General features: G+C 34.1%; 1 protein-coding gene across 3 annotated transcripts; it reads right to left on the bottom strand.

Annotated features, from left to right (window-relative positions):
* Positions 1-1,282: 1,282 nt before the first annotated feature.
* Positions 1,283-21,501, bottom strand: LOC136037054 (zinc finger protein OZF-like). Of its 3 annotated transcripts, XM_065719488.1 has the most exons (5): positions 21,131-21,371; positions 15,705-15,805; positions 14,060-14,239; positions 3,658-8,514; positions 1,283-3,624 (listed from the first exon to the last, which is right to left on the bottom strand). In XM_065719488.1, exons 3-4 carry the CDS (start codon positions 14,103-14,105, stop codon positions 7,355-7,357), a joined length of 1,206 nt encoding a protein of 401 aa, XP_065575560.1. In that variant the 5' UTR covers positions 14,106-14,239; positions 15,705-15,805; positions 21,131-21,371; the 3' UTR covers positions 1,283-3,624; positions 3,658-7,354. The 3 variants fall into 3 exon arrangements, with proteins under 3 accessions (XP_065575560.1, XP_065575559.1, XP_065575561.1); XM_065719487.1 differs by lacking the exon at positions 15,705-15,805 and having other exon boundaries at positions 21,131-21,369; XM_065719489.1 differs by lacking the exons at positions 14,060-14,239; positions 15,705-15,805 and having other exon boundaries at positions 21,131-21,501.
* Between the last annotated feature and the right edge of the window lie 1,350 nt (positions 21,502-22,851).

Genomic DNA, 22,851 nt, shown 5'->3' with positions numbered 1-22,851 from the left:
AAGAGGACATAAAAAAAGCATACTACAGTAAAATTAATAAATTTAGCATTGGTTTGATTGAAATTTGGCAATCTAAGATTATTTAGATTGCATCTTTTTTGTTAGATTTTTACATTTTCAAAATCTGTTTATACGTTTAAGGGGTATTTAAACTGTTAATTCAACAAGAAATAGGTTAGTTCAAAGTCAATAGACCTATTTTTATTTTAAACAAATTACAGTTCTAATTCGTAAATAACTTGCTTTTTAGTGCGACAAGAACAGACCAGAAAATGAAAAATGATGAAAATACATGTTCATTCGTTGTTTAAGAATAAATGGAGAATAAAAGAATTAATAGAACTAAAATGGGAAAGTAAGTAAAAGTGAAGTTAAATCTAGTGTTCGAAGAATGAAAAAAAATAAAGACTCCCCACATGACAATGACAAGACACCCCATTTTTTCACTACCTTTCCTTCATATGGACAATAAAGAAGATTGTGCAATGAAAAGGTTCTGAAGATAGTGAATAATGAAGTTCATTCATTTTAACATTTATTTCTTGCTTGATTTATCTAATTGTGGATGGCAAAGGTAAAAAAAAAAGGTAAAGAATATGGCTTTAGACTTTAAAGTCCCCACCGGCGGTGCTGATCTCCATTTCTTGCCCCTTCAGCCAGGAAGTGCAATGGTTGGGGGCCAACCATCCTGTGCTTTCGCACATCCTTCCTGTTTACCCTCCCCAGATTTCTCCAGCTACCCATTGAGAGCTGGGTCGTCTCTGGCTAAGCTTACAGAGTCACGCCATTGACCCCCGTCCCAAACTAAATAATTAGGTACTAAATAATTGTGGATGCATGCCTAATAAGTACTCTTAATGATCTCGTTTCATTAGTAATTTCATGATGTCTCTAATTTTTGACAGGTTCGTAACATAGATTAATGATCATGACGAAGTACCAGTAATTTGTTTGAGTGAAGCTAGACGCACTCAGGGTAAGTTAGATATTCATGGGGGAGCTTGGTAAACATTCTCGTAGACAAGTCCCTTCAGCATGTTATAAAAAGTACTATCACCATCAATAATAAAGCCAAAATCTACTGTCAAGAAGAAAAAAGGATAATTACCCACTAGATTTTGTTTAAATACTATGGGCTAAAACCGCATTTTTGACGCCCAGATCAAATGTGTGTCTACTAACGAAAATGCCCAAGTAGTCCAAGCCGTCGGCTGCATCAGTTCAAATATCGTTTATACTTCTTATTACAAATACATAATTAACTATAGTAAATACTGCACCATTAAACTTCAAAATATTATTATTTAACTAACAAATAGTAAACTAACTGAAACAGTATAAGAAAACAACCATAAACAAGTAAATACGGTAACAACTAACAATGTATATCTATAAATATCAAAATTTTAGGTAAACTAGATAAGCGGATGGATCTCCTAATTTAAAAGAGAAAAGAATCTCCCGGGACCAATCCTGGACCAATGCTCAGGTGTAATAGACTCGTGTGAAGTTTATATTTTCACAATGCCTTTACGTATCCGCAAAGACACGTACGTATGGAGAAAACTTGGCGTTTACTTAGGAACTTAGCGACTATTTTAACAAAAGAAGAAACATTTTGGGATACAGAAATAGAAAATCTAGGATCAGCACATGTGATTTTTTTTTTTAAGATTTATCCAGCGATAGAACGAAAAGGATGTGTTGAAGATAATGCAAAAAAAAAAAAAACACAAAAAAACACTTTTCTTGATCAATAAAAACCACCCAACATACTGATCTCAGGCAGGAGAAGCCCCGAGCAGAGCAATATCAGATGTCGTTCTCTAGTAGGAGAACCTTAGCAAGACTAACGTTTTTCGTGTCATGTTTTCCTTCAAATTCAGGAAAATGAAATCCGTATAAATTTTAAACGGATTAATCTGGCTATTGAATGGAAGGCATGCATTAAGAAAAGCTGTAATTATTTTCCTTAAGCATTATCATGAACTGCCCCAAACATTTAAATGGGACAGAAATAACGGTATTCAACTGCATTTTTAGTTTGGACTAAGGCACTTAAGTTGACTTTAAAAAATTTTGTTGGTTGAGCTTCTAGGCATAGGCAGCGAGTAAGGTACGAATAGAACAATAGAAGAACCAAAAGTAAAGCATGTATTGAAAAAGGAGAAATTGCAAACATTTTTCATATTTAGTAAGACGGTCAAAATACTGATAGTCGGGCCACGACAACTATTTTCTGCACCATCATTGGTTTGGACTAATATAGAGATATTCGGTTTTAATGGAGCTTATATCATTAGAAAGTGTGAACGTGTTTTTTTTTCGACTAAACGAAACAGAATTTTCTTTTTCAAGTTAAGAAAAGGGAAGTCCCTAAAAATATTCTAGTATACCTGCTAGGGAAATTTCATTTGAGCAATTCGACAACTTTGATAATAATAATAAACTATTGCTACCCTCTGTACATAAGGAAGACGCAGAGAAGGGAGAAGGAAAAATGAGAATGAAAAGGGAAAAACCAAAAAAGGAGCAGGAAAAACCAAAAGGACACTGACAAAAATTACACACAAATATTGACAAATTAGTTTTCAGGCACTCACTCAACAAGCGTCAAATTATATAAGATTTTAACCTTACGACACTAGGCAATTAATAGAAGACAAATCAGTGCAAAATCCACAATTTATCTATTTATTTCATCTATTTAGTGCTATATTCCACAAACTATATAGTATCTCTATAGTTTGGAATATCTCTAGCTGGACTAGTTTGGACTTTGGATTAGTGGTGGACCAAGTCACTTTGTTGACTGTCAAAATTGAGACAGGTCGACCACCGAGCGAAGGCAACGAGTAAGTCTCGAATAACACAATACCAAGAACATTTTCCTGATAAGAGAAACTTTAAGTGAGTAAAACCTAAGTAAAATTTTCTTTAAATCTCAGAAGAGGTAGGTTAACAAAGCTGATGAGAACAAGACCTCTGAAAATTTAGTAGATTTATCTGGGCATAGAATGATCTAAACTATAGGAAATCGGCCAAGACAGCTCTTTCACTTTCCATCTTTATCCTGGGCAAGCAACTCTAGCTATAGCTTTAAAACTTGTTTTTTTAAACCACCAAAAATATACTTCGGACATTTACTGTATATATCTTCGTTTCTTGCTTTGTAACCCTATTTAGCGCCTTGTATAAACAGTCTATTTAGTACAAATTTAACCGTGATCTTTAGGTCTCAACCACACTATAAATCATCCTAATTAACGGCAGCATACTACCAGAATCTCAATTGTTTTTAGTTTTCACAGTTGGGTAATTCTTTAATATTTCGATAATGACTTGAACCTTTATTCCTTATAGTTTCAAAATTAATTATGATTTAGGTTAAATTGTTAGCAGTATCAAAACATTCGTTTTGCATTTGCAAAAGGCGAAAAATAAATAACTAAACGCAAAAATTTCCAAGGATTCTATAACACAGCCAAAAATTATCAGGAGTCTAAAATATGCAGATACTATTCAATGATTCTATCATTCGATAATTTTAAGCGTAAAAGAAGACACAAAAAACAGGCAATTTTAGAAAAAATGTCATTTTAAGAGAAAACATTGAAAGCAGGCCTAAATTTCTTATAGACACTTTTGAAAGCAGGCCTAAATTTCTTATAGACACTTTTGAAAGCACAGCACCCAAAAGATGAAAATAAATCTCATTATTTCTACCATCATATTTACAGGCAGCCAGAGAAAATGACATACTAAAGTGGATGGTTAGTCTTAAGTTACTTGCAGCATTTGAGTCTGCTCCTTCTAGAATCTTAGGATTTTTTCCCCATAGTTACTTTCATTGTTCCTACCATTGACTTGTCTTTTTTTTTACACAGGAAATCAGGCCTTTCAAAATTTAACATCTCCCCGCGAAAAACCATTCCCGCCTAAGCTCATGGTCTCGACTATTTGATTAGTTCAATGGCATGTCTGCTTCTAGCTTCTAATTAACATTATGCAAGAGACTATACGTATCTTATATATTCTTAGATATCTAGATATTATCTAGATATATCTATATATATATATATATATATATATATATATATATATATATATATATATATATATATATATATATATATATATATATATTATGAATATATATTAATATATTCAGCACTAGCAAAATGCCCGATTTATCGTATTTAGTTGCATGTAATATATTTGTTAGACAATTTAGCGTCTTATAACTGCCGAGTGAAGCAAGACATCATATCCCATGAAGAAGTAAAAAAGTTCACGACCTTTTTGCTTGTCAAAGTCGGGCCTTTTCGATAGTCATAGGTAGAAAAAGGACCCAAGCAATAGGTACAGCTAAGCGTAAAAAAATGATGATACAAGTTACAGACCACAAAAAATTACAATAATATAAATTAACCAGTAGCGCATCATAAATTTTATCTTACCAGCAAAGACGATTGCACTGGCATCAATGGGAGGGAGGAAGAGGACGTCTAACCCCTAGATTTTTTGCCCATGCCTAGAATTTGAAAAATATATTTTGCCGCCTTCTCCGCGAAATTTTCGTGAAGACACCAATGGCGGTTACTAATAATATTATCTAGGCTAATAACAATTTAGAACGCCAAAATCTTGATATATTCTAAATGTTATTTATTGCTTATCAATTATGTTATATTTTTTTCACATGACGCTGAAAGTAATTTTCGAAACTTACCTCTAATAATTAAAGTAAAAATTAGAAGAGATAAGCATTAAGGAACATGAAAATTGGACGATGAGAGAAGAAAACAAGTCCTAAAGGGTTAAAAAAAAATCCTGAAGACAATGATATATGGAAAAAGAAAATTAAGAATTTACAAATTATCATTTTAACAAAAGTTTTAAAAAGTAAGGCCATAATGTTAGACGGCGAATGGAACATTTTAGTGAAAAAAACAAAAACAAAAAAACGGTGAATAATTCTTATTTGTAATTTTCTTTGTAGAAGTGATATTATAGAACAACAAATGAAAATAAAAAAATGACTAAAAGGTAAGAGTAAAAGACTATTTAGAAACTGAATTCAGCTCACCCTAGAAAACTGAATTCAAACACCCAGTGCTACTACCCTCACACCCTTACCCTAGTTTACAGGTCTTGCAATGTGAAAACCGAAGCCATATTTTACTACGTACTGTGCTAATACTAAAACATTGTACTCTTCAAAAAAATATTTTTTTAATTTGCCTGAAACTTTGTAAAGTGCCACACTTAGTTAACTGTCTAGCTGACCACACTCACACAAAGAGCATTAATGGTCACCGCCAATTGCGACTGCAACTTTGCAAAAGTCTTTGTTGTCAACATTTAGACAAACCACCTTATTTGTGAGTTATATACGGGGCAACAAACTAGGACTTCTTGAAAGATAGACAATTACCAGAAAAGATGGAATAAATTAACTCCTTTCTGATAGATTTAAAGCTTAAAGTACGCAATCAACCAACGGAGGATGGACATGGTATTCCTCCAGGCATAAAAAGATTAAGAAAACACAACTTATAAGTCACTTAAGGTAGTTAAACTGAAGTTATACTAGCAAGATCCGTAACTGATATAGAATTTGAGACTATAAGAAACAGTTGTTTTAATATATTATAGAAGAACTTAGATAACTCTCACATAACCTAAGATTATGCGACTCAGCTTAACATTCTGTACTATACAGAATTACCTATACCTGGAATTCTTTATGAAGCAAACAACTAAATTACTCAAGTCACAAACTTAAAATTTGTTTGAATAAATTTTCCCATCCTTAAAAAAATTATAACATATATTAACATTGCAAACCATTATAAGGCCAAAAATGCAGACATAACCCTCAACGTTTTAGGCACGATATTATGTTCAAGACGAAACTTTAGTACCACGAAACAGCCCAGGTAAGCGTCAGAATTCTGTAAGGAGAATTTTTCCGGTTTGGCAAGCTTAGACACGCTCAGCGGAAAATGCATGACGGATATAATAATTTATTTTTAACCCGCTACAAAACAACAAAACACAAGTGGAATACTAGGAAAAAGAAACAAAAAAGTTCAAAATACACAAATATAATGCACAACCATTAACGGAAAAATAATCGGATTAGCAGGTGGAAACAACCCAGAGAAAAACAGGATTCAGCTAAAACATATTTGCGCTTGGTAAAAATTAGTTAGGATTAACTATTTAATTAGCTAGTTAATCCTAACTAATTAGATTAACAATTAGTTAGTCTATTATGAATTAGTTCTATTAACAATCTACTAGTTAATTTTAATTATCAGTCTAATATTGATTAATCTATTACAGATTAGGTAATCTATTAATAAATAGATTAACAATTGGTCAGGCCAAATCCGGTCTGTTAGTGGAAAATACTAATAATTTTTTTTTAATCAAAACAAAATGTTGTCATCATGAAACGTTTAAATAAATTGCCACTTCCATGGATTCCCAGATATTGCTTGAGTTACACCTGTCAATGAAACATAATCTCTCATGACAACGATGACAATGTTTTATCCCCTGCGTAATTTAGAATTGAAACATAATTTTTATGATTGACCACCAAGAGTAAAGACTGGAAAATGCACTTGGTGTTAGGAAAGACAACAACTTGATGCAGTAGTAGGCTAAATGCGATGAAGAGACACGATACTAGTAAAATTACTCAGGAACAAGAATAAATGTTAAAATTCGACATTTCAGCCGTCCACAATTAAAAGCACAGTCTTTCAGAAGGTTGTTTTCTTGTCACGGTTGTGACTAAAGTACAGCATGCGCCTTAGTTTTACGCAACGTTGAATCGAAATCTGGTTTCAATTTCCAGCTATACTTGCACCTGGGATTTATTTTTCGTTGAAAACACGACCTGTGGCCAAAAAACCCTTTTGAGTCAGTAACAATAGAAAAATCAGGATCAAAAAATATTGGCTATTTTTCATTGAATTGGCTACTGTCCCAAGTTCTGACCAATCATATTTGAGTGGACATGCTAGAACTCCGGACTATTTCCATAATCAATGCCTGAGAAACATGGGAAGAGTCAATCTAGACCATATGGCCGGACATGGGACATGATAAGTCTAATAAGACAGACATGTTAAATATTGTTATTCCTTATACTCCACAGTGCTTCTATAATATACAGCCAAGTTAACATATCCAGTTATCTGTGACAGGCTAGACATTGAGAACACTGAGATTAGTCATATCAGTAGCCCTAGAGTAGCTAGAGGTCAGTCACATCAGTAGGCAAAACACAATTTATAGCTGAATTGGTTTGCTGTAGGGCAGTTAAATGCATGGCAGTCTAATCAACAACACATTCAGCAAAAAGTTCTTCTTTAATAAATTTGCACTCGAGTGGCCCAGGTTGACAAATTTGAAATTTCAGGTGTTTATTTAAGCTGCATTTTTGAGAAAATCTCTGTTTGCAAATTGAACATTCGTAAGGTTTTTCTCCCCTGTGCATCTGCATGTGTTTGGCCAAATCAGGACGTCGGGAAAACATCTTCTTACACAGTTCGCACTCATAGGGCTTTTCTGATGAATGAATTATTATATGGCTATTCAAATGAGATTTTTGAGTAAAACACTTTTTGCATAAGTCACAGGTATAAGGTTTTTCCCCAGTATGTATCATCATGTGTTTAGCCAAATCTACCCGCTTTGTAAAGCCCTTTTTGCATGCCTTACACTCGTGTGGTTTTAAATGAAACTTCAAGTGTTTGGCCAAATTCCTTGCCTGGGGAAAAACCTCCTGGCAATATTCACACTGAAATATTTGTTCTTCAGAATGCTTTTTCATATGTTTCATCAAGGCTGACCTGTCATAAAAGCTCTTAAAGCAAACTTCGCACAAGTATGGTTTTTCCCCATTGTGAATCCTCATATGATAAAGAAATGCTGACCTTTGAATAAATTTTTTGCCACATATCTGACATTCATGTGGCTTATCTCCAGAGTGAAGTCGCATATGTCTAGTTAATCCAGCCTTTTGAGCAAAACTTTTATCACATGTTTCGCATTGATAAGGTTTCTCTCCACTGTGTATTCTTGCATGAGCAGTAAGATGCGACTTCCTGGAAAATGTTTTACAGCAATCTTCACACTTATGTTTCCTTCTAATATGATTTTCTCGATGTCGAGATAACTCTTCATTGGAACTACAAGTCTTTTCACACATATCACAATCATAAGCTTCAAAGTCCAATGTATCTTCATTTGCAGCTGAAACTGGATGTGATACTTCTTCTGGAAGACCAATTGGTGGTTGACGTATGATCTCTTCTTCTGTGACATCAGAGGCATGTAGAATAGCGGAAATCGTTTCCGATCGGACGTATGAGTGCCCTCCTTGATGGTTTTCCTTGAATAAACAAGTTTTCATTGAAACCACGGAATTAGGAAGAGGGTTTATTTCTTGTTTTATACAAACATCCTCAGAGCCAGAGGTACACGGCACGATATCTAAAAAAAAAGCCGTAACAATCATAATCAAAACTGAATAAACAACCAATTACTTAAAATAAGCTAATGCAAATGCTTAAATAGTCATTAATTGATTAGTAAACCCTTAGACTCAATTATCAATTCAATATAATTACATAATCGACTATTAATTATCATTAACAAATGATTACAATTATTAGGAAAAGCTTATTTAAAACTTCAGCTAAATAATTAGTTTATTACATTAACTAAATATTTAATGAATAATTAATTAAATATACAATGAATTATCAATGACAGATCAGTTAAAATTAACACTAATAACTAAAAATATTGATTAACTTACAAAACAGTTAATTAGAAATTATTACTAGTAACTAAACCAATCTATTAACGGAATTAAGAATTACACTTTAACCAGTTAATACTACGATCGTTTTCCATATTCTTTTTTGAATTGTCACATACTGAAACAGCAATAAACTATTTTAACGAACAATTAAATTTTTACAATTGCCACTCTATTGGACATGGCGACAACTGGTTTTAGAGGATTCAACCATCTCCTCCAGATAATTTTCTAGAATTTGATGTCTGTTTTGAAGCAATTCTTATTGCTTCAAAATAGACCAACAATTTGCTATCCTCCAGTAGCTAACATTAGACTTTATCGATTGATCAATAGATCAATCGCGTTGAACTGTCGGAATAAATAAGCAAATCTAGTAAGTTAAATACTTACTAATATTCTTTCTAAGTTAAAATATGCACAGATCCAGTCATCTTCCTCTTTTTTTTAAAAAGGTAATGCAAAACAAGATACAGATAAAAATAAAGATAATACTCATACAAAAATAAGTTAGTAAAAGATAGAAAACCTAAAATTTTCCTATTTTGTCTACGGAAATCAAAATATTTGCAATTGGTCCATCAAAATCGGATACTGAAGTCCAAGTAAGAATTGTTACTAGGTTAGCTAGTAACAATTACTAGGCTACAGGTAAGAAATGTTACTAGAATTGTAACATGGCCCATTCAGATGTCAAGGTCCTTTGGTGCTATCATAGGTGAAGAACAGGCATCTTCTGAATCCTTGTAAAAGTTTTGGAAGAAATTCTTACACATTTACGATAGTGCTTATCAAACTTAAAGGTGGCAGCACGGGAAATAGAACTGCACCTGGCAACTCTAGGGACTATCAGTGGTGTCATTTGGGGGAAGGGGGAGAAGTTAACTTTACTTCAAGCAGGTAATTTTTTTTAATTAATCAGTGCTCTTTTTTAATGTAAAAAAAAAACTGGGAAAAAAAATTCATCACACCTCCTAATATGTCCCCCATTGTCATTTATGCTAATATTCCGTCTTTGAGAAACCGCATCATCAAGTAAATATGTGAACCTATTTAATAACAAAATTGCGAAAATGCACTAAACTACATGCGTCACGTTTGCTCAGATTAAATTGGTTTTCCTGATGTTTATGACTCTTTTACTTCCTATTATGTAATAGTTCAAGATCAGAATTTCCTGTTTTAAAACTTTCAAACGAGGACATGAATACATCCTCAATGCCTGCAAATACGACAGACATTTTGTAAATTTTCCGTCTTTGAAACCGCATTATCAAGTAAATAGGTGAACCTATTCAATAGCAAAAGTGCGAAAATGTACTAAACTTCCTGCGTCACGTTTGCTCAGATTAAATTGGTTTTCCTGATGTTTAAGACTCTTTTACTTCCTATTATGTATTAGTTCAAGATCAGATTTTCCTGTTTTAAAACTTTCAAAGGAGGATATGAGTACATCCTCAATGCCTGCAAATACGATAGAAATTCAATCACGGAAGAATAAGAAGGTAGATATACAGTAACTATAATTTTCTGAATGACAAAGAAATCATAGAAAATAAGACAAGACTTGGTGATTTTTATAATAATATTTGCACAGTGTGCAAGATTTACCGGTAAGTTTCAAGACTTACTCTTACCAAATAAGTTACCGGGAACTTTGGTAAGGTACCGTGACTTACCGCATAAGTGGTAAGTTTCATATACTCATGAATTTAAAAAGAAAATATTCTCTCTTCTCCAACGGATTGATAAGAAAAAAAATTCTTGCATCATCTTATTTTTTATTTCCTACTTCGTTTACATAGGGGAAAATTACAAAAAATTGCACTTTAGGATTCAGATAAATCTTTAAAATATAACAGTTCAAAATAGGGATGAAACCTTTCAATTGATAGGGAAACAAATATATAATTTTTAACTGGATATTTCGGACACATGTCCAGTTAAAAATTTTATATTTGTTTTCACTGTCAATTAAAAGGTTTTATCCCTATTTTAAACTGTTATATTTTCGTCATGGAAAGGCAGTGTAGTCTTCGGTTATCTAGACAAATCTCTCTAAGAGATGAGCTAAAGCTGCTGATCCTCCTCCTCATCTGGTGCATCATCAAACTTTATGTCTCGCATATCATCTTTCACCAGACCATCTCCACTATCAGGTGCCAGTGAACTATTGATAGAAAGACATGATGGTAGCGTGAACATCCCTTCCAGCCTTGCACGTCGATTTCCAGGCAATTTTGAAACTGCACAGTGATGCTTTTTTTTTGCAATTGATTGACTGGCGGACCATTACAATTTTATTCGCTGTTGATTTGATTTTTACGTTGGGTCTCTACTAGACCAGAGCCTGACCAGAGTATGTCGCAGGAGGCTATGGTAACACAAATTGTTGAGGTTTTTACAGCCACTTCCATAAACACCAACTTCGCAAGAAAACAAAACAAAAAAAAGCCCACCAACAAGCTGCGATTCGACAGCTTTGTACAATGATTTGAAAATGAGCCACTTTTGGAGATGTAGCAACGGAGTTCTGTGTTCAAGACTAGTAAACCTTGAGCGATTCGATCGCTCGAATCCCCAATCTCTAGTAAACCTCTTGAATTCTTGGGCCACGGATTGGCTTCCATTATCGAACATCATGACCTGGGATATGTCGTAACGGTCGAAATGTGAATTCAGTTTCAAAATTACTTCTTCTGATGTTAAATCACACAACAGATCAGCTTCAAAAACGCGGCTATGGTAATCAACTATTAGTAGGTAGCTGGCTCCTTGCCAATGAATATGTCACAACCAACTTGTTGCCATGGGAGAACTGGTGAGCAGATTAGTGGCTTTTTTGTGAGCTCCTGCTATGTTTTCGGCATGTGTAGCAGCTGACAATCAGATTATGTCTGCGTTCAGTCAAGGCCAGTAGACGAGCATCCTAGCTCTTGGTTTTGTTTCCTCCACCCCTAGATGGGCAGCGTATATCTGCTTTAAGGTCTTGGATCTCGAGCATACTGGTACCACTATCCTGTCTCTCTTGAAGATGCTTTCGTCGTTGATGAACAGCTCATTTCGGACACCCCAAAATGGCAATACATGACTAGAACATAGCTTGCAGCAAAACGGTCAGCAAGTTTCTATAATTTGTCTGAGTGTGACTAGCTGGAGTTCTTCTTTAGACTGGCTGTGGATTTCTTGTAGTTATGAATCACTCACTGGAAGTAATTTGACAACTTGGTTTATATATGCTTTGAATTCTCTCTGTGTAGCCTCGTCAACGTCTAAAAGGTGGAGCCTAGAAAAAGCATTGGTGACTGGTATTTCAGCACCGGGTTGGTAGGTGAAACTCAAGTCATATGGCTGAATCTGGAGCATCAACCTATGTAGTCTTGCTGACTACAGAGAGAGCCATGATCATTGAATACATTGACTTGCCTCCACCGATGTAGAGGTGGAAACATCGGCGGTCAAATACGGTGGCGTAAAGCTCTTTCTCTAGCTGTGAGTATCTTTGCTCGGTAAGTGTAAGGGCTCAAGAAGCATACGCTATTGCCTGACCATTCGTCGAGATGTATGTTCCTAGGCCGTTTCACGAGGCATCAACTCTCAGGTCAATTGAGGTACTTCACTGATCGAAGAAATAAAGGTGCAACACAATGGAGCCCTTCATTTCCTTTAAGGTAACATTATGTTTTGTTTGTCAAACAAAGTCTTTGTCTTTGCAGACGTCACGAAGATCCTTACACTTTGTTGATAGATTGGGGATGTATCTGGATAAGTAATTCAGCATTCTCGTATGCCAAATTTGAATTTGCTGAGGTTTGACCTCACCCCTTTTCCTCGTGCCCTCTTTAAGATGACAAAAAGACGTTGATTATGCTATTCCAGGGTTGACCCAAAAACGAACAAATTATGATAACTATAAAGCCAGTGAGACCTTCAAAAACTTGCTCTATGGGTCTTTATAACTTGTCCTGTGCCAATATAATGCCTCACGGCATACGCTTGAAAAGGTATATTCTAAAGGTAGTGTTGAAAGTAGTTAGATCTGAGGATTCTTCGTCAAGCAACACCGATCAGTACCCTGAACGTGCATCTAGCTTTGTGAAGTACTTTGCTCCATACAGGTATGATGTACAGTCTTCTAACGTTGGAATAGGGTTGAAAGGTCTTCTGATGGATTTATTGAAATTCACAAGGTCAATACAGAGGCGAAGAGTGCAATCTTTCTTTTGAGCGGCCACCAAGGAGTTGACCCATTCAGTAGGAACTTTTACCTTCTCAGTGACACCGTCTTTCTCCATTCTACCAAGCGCTGCTTTAAGATTATCACAAAGAGCAGATGGAATTTCATTACATTATGAGCCTTATGAACCAGGATGAGCAAATAAGCATAAGCATATAACAGCAAGCTGATGTAAAACCGACGCCTTAAGAGCAAGGCATCACATAATACTACACCCATAAAGGAAATCTTATAGTTTTTACTTCCCGGGTGTGTACCCCCTCTTGCCCCTGCAATAAAAATGCTGGAGCTACACTCCCGGGGACTATGCTTCCCTATTACACAACAATCACTCGTTAGTAGATCTAGCAGGAGTGTTCTAAGTGCTATGATGAAGAATTGGGGATGTTTAAGCTGTTAGTCCATCATATTGTTTGCTTTTATTCTGTTTTTTTTTTTTTTAATTAGGAAGAGTATTTGAATATACCTAAATACAAGTACACAGGGTTGTTACTAGCCAAAATGTTTAGCCAAAATCTTATTGACTGGCTGGTCATTTTTACCGACTGTTTTTGTCAAAAATTAGTATAGTATCGGTTTCGAATGCAATACGTGAAGTCACTGTACAAGTCGGTAAAACTGCTGCATTTACCAACTGAGATTAAGATTTCGGTACTTGTCATGTCACTAATTTAATGCTGTTTATTTAGCCAAATGACCAATCGTGGCACCATCTGTAAAATCACGGCAGGAGTGGGTAAAACTGCTGCGTTTACCACCGAAGTTCAAAATTTCTGTAGATGACATGTCAGTATTTTTGTGGTCTTTATTGAACCAAACACAGATTTTTAGCGGTTTCGTAAAAATCGTGGCGCAAAGTGCAACCATTTTACTTACTTTTTTTTACCATGTGACCAAAAACATTGGGGGAAGGCGTTCCCCTCCCCTATACGTGACGGACCTGCATGAACATATACATATACCTAAATACAAATTACCTTCTTGAGTTACAGGCAGTTTCGAATTGGGAATTGATTCAGTCATTTCTACGTTCTGAAGAGATCTGTAAGACCTTATTTAGACAAAATCAGTGTTCATTTCATTTGAGAACTCCATATGCTCCAATGAGAAAAAATGTAGATGGAGTTCTTCCTTAATTGAAACAGCAGCCAATATTCCTAGAAACATTTTTAATTACTGTCTTTTATTGTACATATAATCATAAAACAAAGAGTGATCATGAAGATGATAATGATGAATATTGGATCTGATTTACTACTAGTAATAACTGATATGAGATTTACTTTAGAAACTTCCTATTTTCAAAGCAGTTTTTATCTTGTAATACTCTTAAAAGTTGCTTTTCAAAAATATTTAAATTATGCTTGGAATTGTTCATTCCATAATTATAGAAATATTTCTTAGTCTTAGGAATAACAAATTTAGCATATTTTAATAGTACAGACACTGAGGGTATATAATATACAAATCTTTAATTTTCTTGTTAATAGGTTATAAATAAGAAAAAGAAGGAAAGAGAGGTTTTATGAATTTTGTCATTATGATGATGACCCCTAAAATGATGGAACTTACTATTTTAACACAAAAAATATTGACAGTGTATGTTGCTAAAGTTGGCTCAAGACAAGACAATTTTGAAACAAATTGCCCTGTACCCAGCCCAATCCAAATTAATGGAAAGAATTAATCCTTCTGTTTTTTTTTAAATAAGTAAAAAAATAACATCCAGAAAAAGTAAGTTTTTCATAGAAAAGTAAATACCATATTAAACTTGAGATCAGGAGAAATACAAACTTATAATAATTCAAACTCAGAACAACCAGAAATTACTATTAAAGAATAAATCAAATGCAAAACAAACAGAATTTAAATAAAAAATGATAGGAAACAAACATAGCTTACAACATGTACTAGTATAAATGAACAAATAAATCTTAACACAAGCAAAACTTGAATTAAATAAACAAATCAAACTTAAAATGAAGAAAATCTTTTACTATTGAAGAATAAATGAAACCCAGAATGAACAGAAATTAAATATGCAATCAGAACAAACAAACACGCAACAGGTAGAAATATAAATGAATAAATAAATCTTAAAATGAGTAAAAATTAAACTAAATATGCAAATCACACTTTAAACAAATATAAATCACCACAAACAAGAGTTTGGCTACAGGCCTAATCTCTAATTGTAAAAATCTAAAGCCTACTGCATAATTGAAGACTTACTGAAAACGAATTATATTATAATTATTTTCTTATGTACTTAATACAACATTGAAAATAAAAATTATAGTAAAATAAATTCTTTACCTGATGTGCCTTCAGCAATTAATATCATCATATATCAAATATTCAGTTTTAATAGATCTTTCCAATATTTTAAAGAACCATATAGTTTTCAGTGAAGTGTCAATGATGCAGTAGGAATTAAACTTTTACAGTTGGGAAGGGGGCAGTAGCCAAAATCATGTTTGTGGTGATTTTTGTTAGTTTGAATCTTGATTTTCACATTCAGTTTTGATTTTCATATTCAAATTTATGGTTGTCATATTTGACTCATCATACTTGAAGTACATTCACATTTTTTGTCACAATATATGAATTAAGAGTACTTACTATCATGTTTTGACTTAGCTTCATCTGAAAATGTACTTAAGGGTCCTTTGACATACATCAAGCATTGACGAGTCATCCATGCATTTTCATCCTAGAGGGAACTACTAACCAATTACTTTAACCATTGCTAGGTATAAAATTGGCCTCAATAAAGTTCTTTGAGGAACTCCACAGAATATAGTGAGGAGGTTAGAGAATATATTTTCTTATTTCATTAGTTAAGATATTTTTGAGGGAAATGATAAATATATGAGTATAAAACGTCAACTCTGAACTGGATGTACATTTATAAGTAGCAAAATATAAATTTAAGGACCCAAAATGAATTCGCAACACTGGCTATTACTATACTTTGAAAGAGCATAAAAATGCACACTGAGTGGTGCATTCATCTTCTAATTCGCAAAGTAATAAAAAATGGTTTACCCTGTTCAATCCTTTTTCCAAATTTTATAGTTTTTTGGAAGTTTCAGCTGCGTCCTGGACTCCTTCTTTTAATATTGCCAGATACAATACAGGTTATAGTGGATTGTGTGCTGGATTCAGGATCCTTTGTCTGAGAGGACGCGGGTTCGAATCCCAATGTACCCAATTGTTCAGTTTGGGATGGGGTCAGTGGTGTGACACTGTAAGCTTAGCCAGAGTTGACCTAGCTCTAAATGGGTACCTGGAGAAATCTGGCGAAGGTAAACAGGAAGGGTGTGCAAAAGCACAGGATGGTTGGCCCCAAACCCCCCATTGAACTTCCTGGCTGAAGGGCCAAGAAACGGAGATCAGCACCACCGGTAGGAACTGTAAAGTCTAATGCCATATCCTTTACCTATAAACAATAGTTTGCTGATTTTTTCCAAAAATCTGAGTCATTATTAGGTCATAGTAATGTGTAGCCTGTACATAGTAATTGGGTCATAGTAATGACCAGTTGGGTCATAGTAATAAAACTGGCTACTTTTGTAAACTATCTAGTGCTATATATTGCTAGATTAAGAGGGGGGCATTATGCCTAAAGGGCCTAATGCCTTCTAGAGCTGGACAAAATTGCCACCTGTGCAAATATATTGAGAAAGAGTAATTTAAATTTTACTTTGTGACAGAGAAGGCCCAATTAGAATGATGCTCAGGCCTCAAAAGCCCAGTGCTTCTACACCATATGTGGATAAGGTTTTGGAGAGTCCCAACAGTGTCTCCCACTCTATGCCAGGTCTCAAGAATAGTAACAGCAGGGCTCAAGCACATGTCCCAAAGGACATGAGATTGTAAGTCAAGTGTGTTATACACTCAACTAGAGTCACTCTAAGAAAGAGTTTGAACAGGGGATGAAATGTAAGCACTTTTTGGGCAGATATTCAACTCTCCAGAAGGAAACACTATAAAATACCTATTGATATAATACATAAAAGCACATTGCTATACTTTATCCCTGTATATAATTTACAGTATATATTTTGGTGTTAGTGCTCAATTTCTACCCTCTAGTAAGAAACACTCAACTCCTAAATTTCTGAAAAGTACTTTAAAATGTTCTAAAATACTTACTAACATCACTCCTTAGAGAATACCAGTAAACACTACCCCACCCCCCTTAATTGTAAAATATCTAACCTAAATTGTATATTTGCAATAAAAATTTCCATACTAAATTTGCTCTTGTGTAGCCTGTTTCCTGATAAATCCATTTATGCATAACCCATTTATATATTTGTTTATTAGTTTATTAGGTATTTGTTTATTAGGGGAAGGCTTAAAGTAAAGTAATGTACTTTGTTTAAAGTTAGAGCTATTGAGAAGGACAAAATAAGGGAAAATCCTGATATACTTACTTTAAATTTTCCCAAAGTACTTCACTTAACACCCCTCTGAATCCAGTAGTAGCTCTAGGCCTCATAATCTGGAGTAGGGGAGCATGGTGTCTTAATAGGAGTGTCAAAATATAAAATAAGAGGAACTTAATGGCACATGTCCAAAAGAACAGGAGGAGCTGACCCCCTGCACAGCCCTAGTACTGCCACTGCTCTAGTGCGCAGATTTTATTGCCAAAACTGTATATTTACTATGATTTTTCTGTTCCTTGATTATGTTACTTTTTTATTCAAAATTGTTTAACAGAAAACAGGCACTGTCAACAAAGGTAAGAAGCAGACACATGCATAGGAAACATAGGTAAAGGTCTATATTATGGGCCATTGAGAAGGAAGCATGTTAGGAAAAACACAAGAAAAACGCAAGAAAACAGTTCTTACTTCATAATGTGCAGAATAATTGTAGCTAAAACATTTTGACAGCAAATCCACTATACTTTACCTCCAACCCCCAATACCACACCATTACCTCCAATATTCAAAATAAAATTATATGTTTCCTATATATTCAACAGTAAAAATTGAGCAGTTCATATGACCAACAAATAAAGTGAACATACCACTAGATGCCATTCTTTATGCTTTTTCTGAATATAATAATGGTTTTCTTGAAAATTCAATTTTAAGCCCTTTTAGGACACTTGAAAACGATTTCATTCTATGTTTTTTTGGATATAGAAATGGGTTATAACATTAGTTTCAAACTTACTATTTCATGATAAATCTATTTTGTAAAAGAACAGATGCTTGCTGTGCTTCAGTGCACACTGCAGAGGATTTTTACACAAGGCATGGTTCTGTCAAAATTTTGTGTGGGAGATCTTTCTCCTTTTTCTGAAAAACCTCCAATCCATGCTCATCTTTCCAGTCCATAACTGTTTCAACCAGTTTATGGAAGCTACTGTTTTTAAAGGAACTTGAAGAAAAATGTTACATGGCTCCACATCAATTTGCTTTCAACATAGCATTGGATATGTAGATGCCCTTACAGTTGTTGCTAACACTCTAATTGATGCTTCTTGTGCATGTAGTTCACTTGCCTTAGCAAGTCCTGATGTTTCCCATATCTTTGACTCCCTGATCTGCCCCCTTCTGCTTTTAAGGGTTGTTAAAAGAGGAGTAAATCTGGCTATAAATTCATGGGGATATGTATGTTAAGCTACAAGTCCATCTTAAAATCTCTCTCAAGAAAAATGAAATGACAATGCCACTGGATAGAACCATGCCAGTTTATAGAAGAGCCAGGCAAGGTGTAATTGCCACATCTTGCTATTTTAATAAGTAGCCTATGTCCTCAAAGCTCAGGACCAGTGTGAGATGTTTTGTGTTCTCTGGCCTTAATATCTTCTTAGTCAGTTATGCTGATTACATTTTTAACATTAGCCAAACTTACACTGGACAAAATATCCTGAAACTTTCAAAGAATCTGCAAGCAGAATAATTAAAATCTGGTCTTGAATTTAACACAGCAAAGTCCAATGTTGTGCTTTTTAACTGAAAAACCCCACTTCCTCATGAGACTGTACTTGGAAATTAAAAAATATGCTGTCTGACCAAACTGTTTATCTCAATATTCCCACTGGAAATACCATTTCTCATACTTGTCAACTCTTAACAAAAATCACCAAACACTGCATATTGGCTGCCTATACTTCCATAGTCTCTCCTAAAATTTGTTTCAATTGCTGTTATCTTGCAATACTGTTGCTCTCTTTATTCTCTATATTACACCCTTCTAGAAGATTCTTACAGGTGTTGATGAATTGAAAATCCACTCCACTTGTTTTTCTATTTTACAAAATACCTACTGAGATATCCAATTGGGACATACAATTCAAACTCATCAGTAGTCTTCACACAGCAAATACAGTCAATGTTCCTATTACCTGAACAATTGTTTTGAGTCATGACACTATTGTTAATAGATGCATTTTGACTTTTGAAACATCTTTTCTCTCTTGCAAAATTACAGCAAACTCACCATTATGGAGTTATTATATATTTAATATTTGCACATTAGGGGGGGAGGGGTAAAGCATAGCATATATTAAATACAGCAATGCTTAGTTTACATGTTTAATATATACTATACTTTACCCCTACCCCCTGATGTGCAAATATATAGCCCAATTTTGTTTCTAAACTATTACAGATTCACAATTTCAAATATCCAATCAATGAAAATGGAAATGATTGCAATTCTATATGTGTAAATATAGGATATTTAGGCTGGAATGACTCCATAATGGTGAGTTTGCAATAGTTTGCAAGAGAGAAAAGATGTTCCAAAAGTCAAAATGCATCTACTAACAATAGTTTTATGACCCAAAACAATTGTTCAGGTAATAGGAAGATTGACTGCTAATACTACTATAGATGTTGATAAACTTGTAGAGAAACACAGCCACAAGATTTCAAGACTTGGAGCCAACTTTTAGTTACTTTGCCATAGTTGTATAGTAATATTTTGCTTTTGTTTTTTCTTTGCAGTACTCCATCATTTTCTTTACTATAAAGATGGGTTTTCAATAAGTAATAACAATAATGTAATTCACAAACATTGATTTGTCAAGATTAAGTTGAAAAAAAAATCAGAACAAATCTGCCATGTTTTCTTCTTATGCTGTTAGACTGCTTAAGAACTAATGTTTCACTTATATGTTGAAAAATATCAAAGCCAACAGAAAAAACATGGACAAATTGTTTAGAATTTTTTACCCAACTTGATTGTGACAAATCAATGCTCACAGATTATATAGGCCTAACTAATAGAAAAATGTGTTTTATTATGAAGCAGTAAGTTTGAAACTAATGTTTTAACCATTTTTATACCAAAAAACACAGAAAGAAATTTTTATTTTCAAGGGTCCAAAAAAGGTTTAAAAACCAAATTTCCAAGAAAAAAAAATTAATATATTAAGAACAAGCATTACAAAATGGCATCTAGCAGTAGCCTATGTTCAATTTATTTGTAGGCTTATAATATGAACTAGCCTACTCAATATTTACCCATCCTAATAGGCCTATCAATCATGTTCTTTGGTTCTTGTTTCATCATAGTTGATTCAATTTATGGGTACAATGGTTGAAACAAGAGAGATAAATTGATGGAATGAATGGAAAATATACAATTTGGGATATATGTTTGCAGATTAGAGAGGATTAGGAGTAAAAAAAAGAAGAGTGAAGCTGTGGTTGAAATGAGTTAGCCATAATTATTCTGTGTAGGCCATAATGACGTAAAAAAAAGTTTTTTTAATATGTTTCCTTTCAATAGCCCCTAATCTAGATCTTTGCTGAAGGATAGGCTAGTCTATAGGCTAAATTGGGCTTTACTTTAGCAGAGGAGATGATGTAAAGTGAATTGCTAGGCTATTAGGAATGATAAAAGTAACCTATGTATTTTAGGATCTTGTTTATTTTCAGATTTTTACAGTTTCCTTCTCACCAGAGTGAATTGTACACTGATACATTGGAATGACATAAGTAATTATTCTAGAATATTTTAAAGTAGAGTTTCCAGAATTTCATACACTAGTGTTTCATTAGGAGAATAGAAGTTCTTACCACTTTTTGCTATTACAGTTTTTTAATCAAGATGATAGTTGATAAATCACCCTCTGTTGTGATGATTGATAACTTTCTTTGAATTTTCACACATGGTTTCTGCCATCTATTTACTTTTGTCCGTAATGCTGACCGATCAACCCTATGTCCTATAACTTTCCGCTATAAACGATGAAAAAGTTGACCAAGCTCCTGTCCGGGGTTACCAGCTTTTTGCTGAGCCCCCTTTGTGCGTACCATTTATTCAACTACATTTGTTATTTATGTTAGTTTTCGAATTAAATAATGATTAGGACGGTTAGTACGGAAATTTATTTTAAATTGTTTGATTCTCTTCCGTACTACAATGGTAAAAATGATGTAAGTGAATTGGCAAATACAGTGGGAATTCTGAGCGAAGTTATTTTGTGAAAACAATTACTGGATGTGCTAGGCCTAAAATTGGATGATTATGCTTTTCCATATTTTTCTGCTTCAGAATTTGATGATTATGTTTTGAGGCTAGTTTTGCTAGCACCCACGCAAACCAGAAAATTGAAGTATGGCAACGCTGTCAATCAAGAAAATTAATCATCGTTCAAAGGTTTTAGATTCTTGTAAAGAGACGAAATACCAACAGACAGGATACGGAAAACCTGTTGCAAGGTACATACCCAGTCTCTGCAAGGACAATTTCTAGTTTTGCCGAATCCACCACTGTTGAAGTAGTTATAACGCTGCCAAACTTGAAATTTTCTACAGCATTCACTCTATTAAGCATGGTCTATACTTGCCTAAAGAAACTACACGGTTTTCAACAGCTATAAAATGATTTTTTTTTTGCGCTCTTATGCAAATTGACCACCGTCGTCGGTGAACGTAGATTTATACATAATTTTCCCACAGCTTTCCTCCTAACTAACTTATACCTATAGAGTCAGGAGGCTTGAATATCACTGAACATAATTACAGTTGAACTTACAGATTGATTTTAATGTACGAAGCATATATTTTGGACTTCCAGTTGGTGAAGTGAGTGCAATGGACACGACCAGTATATTAAACTCATATTGGCGTGTGAAGTTTGAGAATGAAGTCAGTACATTTTGGGCATAAAAGATGAAGTGTATAAACAGACTATGGAGAGAAGCATTATCGTGACCTAAGAACTGAACATTTAGGTAGTGTTTACCGTTGTTCATTTTACAAGTGTAGATAAAGGTGTTATGAGAACCAGCTTCTTTAAAAAAAGGGGGGGGACAACGGATTGATGTCTATTTTACTTATGAATTTATTTTATTTCCGTCAAATATTGGTATATTTCAATAACTTTAGTTTATGTGTAATGTAGAAATGGTCTTATCATATTTCTCATTTATTTATGTAGTGTATCTATTTATTTGTTTGGTCAGATTTTATGTTCCTCTTTCCTTTTTGGCTTTGTGTTATATGCAGTATTTTACTGACTTTGCAATAAGTAAAAAAGTCTCCATTTACAGGTTTATACCACATTACACAAAATTCTCTAAGTTTTCCTAAGTCGCTTACATGCGAGTGAGCATCAAGGAGAGGGATTAATCTCCCCCCCCCTAATATGATCAAAGGCAGCACAATGTCACTGCCTAAGTAAAGATAAGGTACACTTGGCGTATTATTGTAAAAAAAAAGAAAAAAAAATCTCTAGATAAAGAAAACAAACGGGACTACAGCCAGTAGAAGGGAAAAACAAACTAAAACAACAC

Source organism: Artemia franciscana, chromosome 16, assembly GCF_032884065.1.
Source record: "Artemia franciscana chromosome 16, ASM3288406v1, whole genome shotgun sequence".
In the NCBI taxonomy this organism is placed as follows: domain Eukaryota; kingdom Metazoa; phylum Arthropoda; class Branchiopoda; order Anostraca; family Artemiidae; genus Artemia; species Artemia franciscana.
This window is presented reverse-complemented; position numbering and strand designations above follow the sequence as displayed.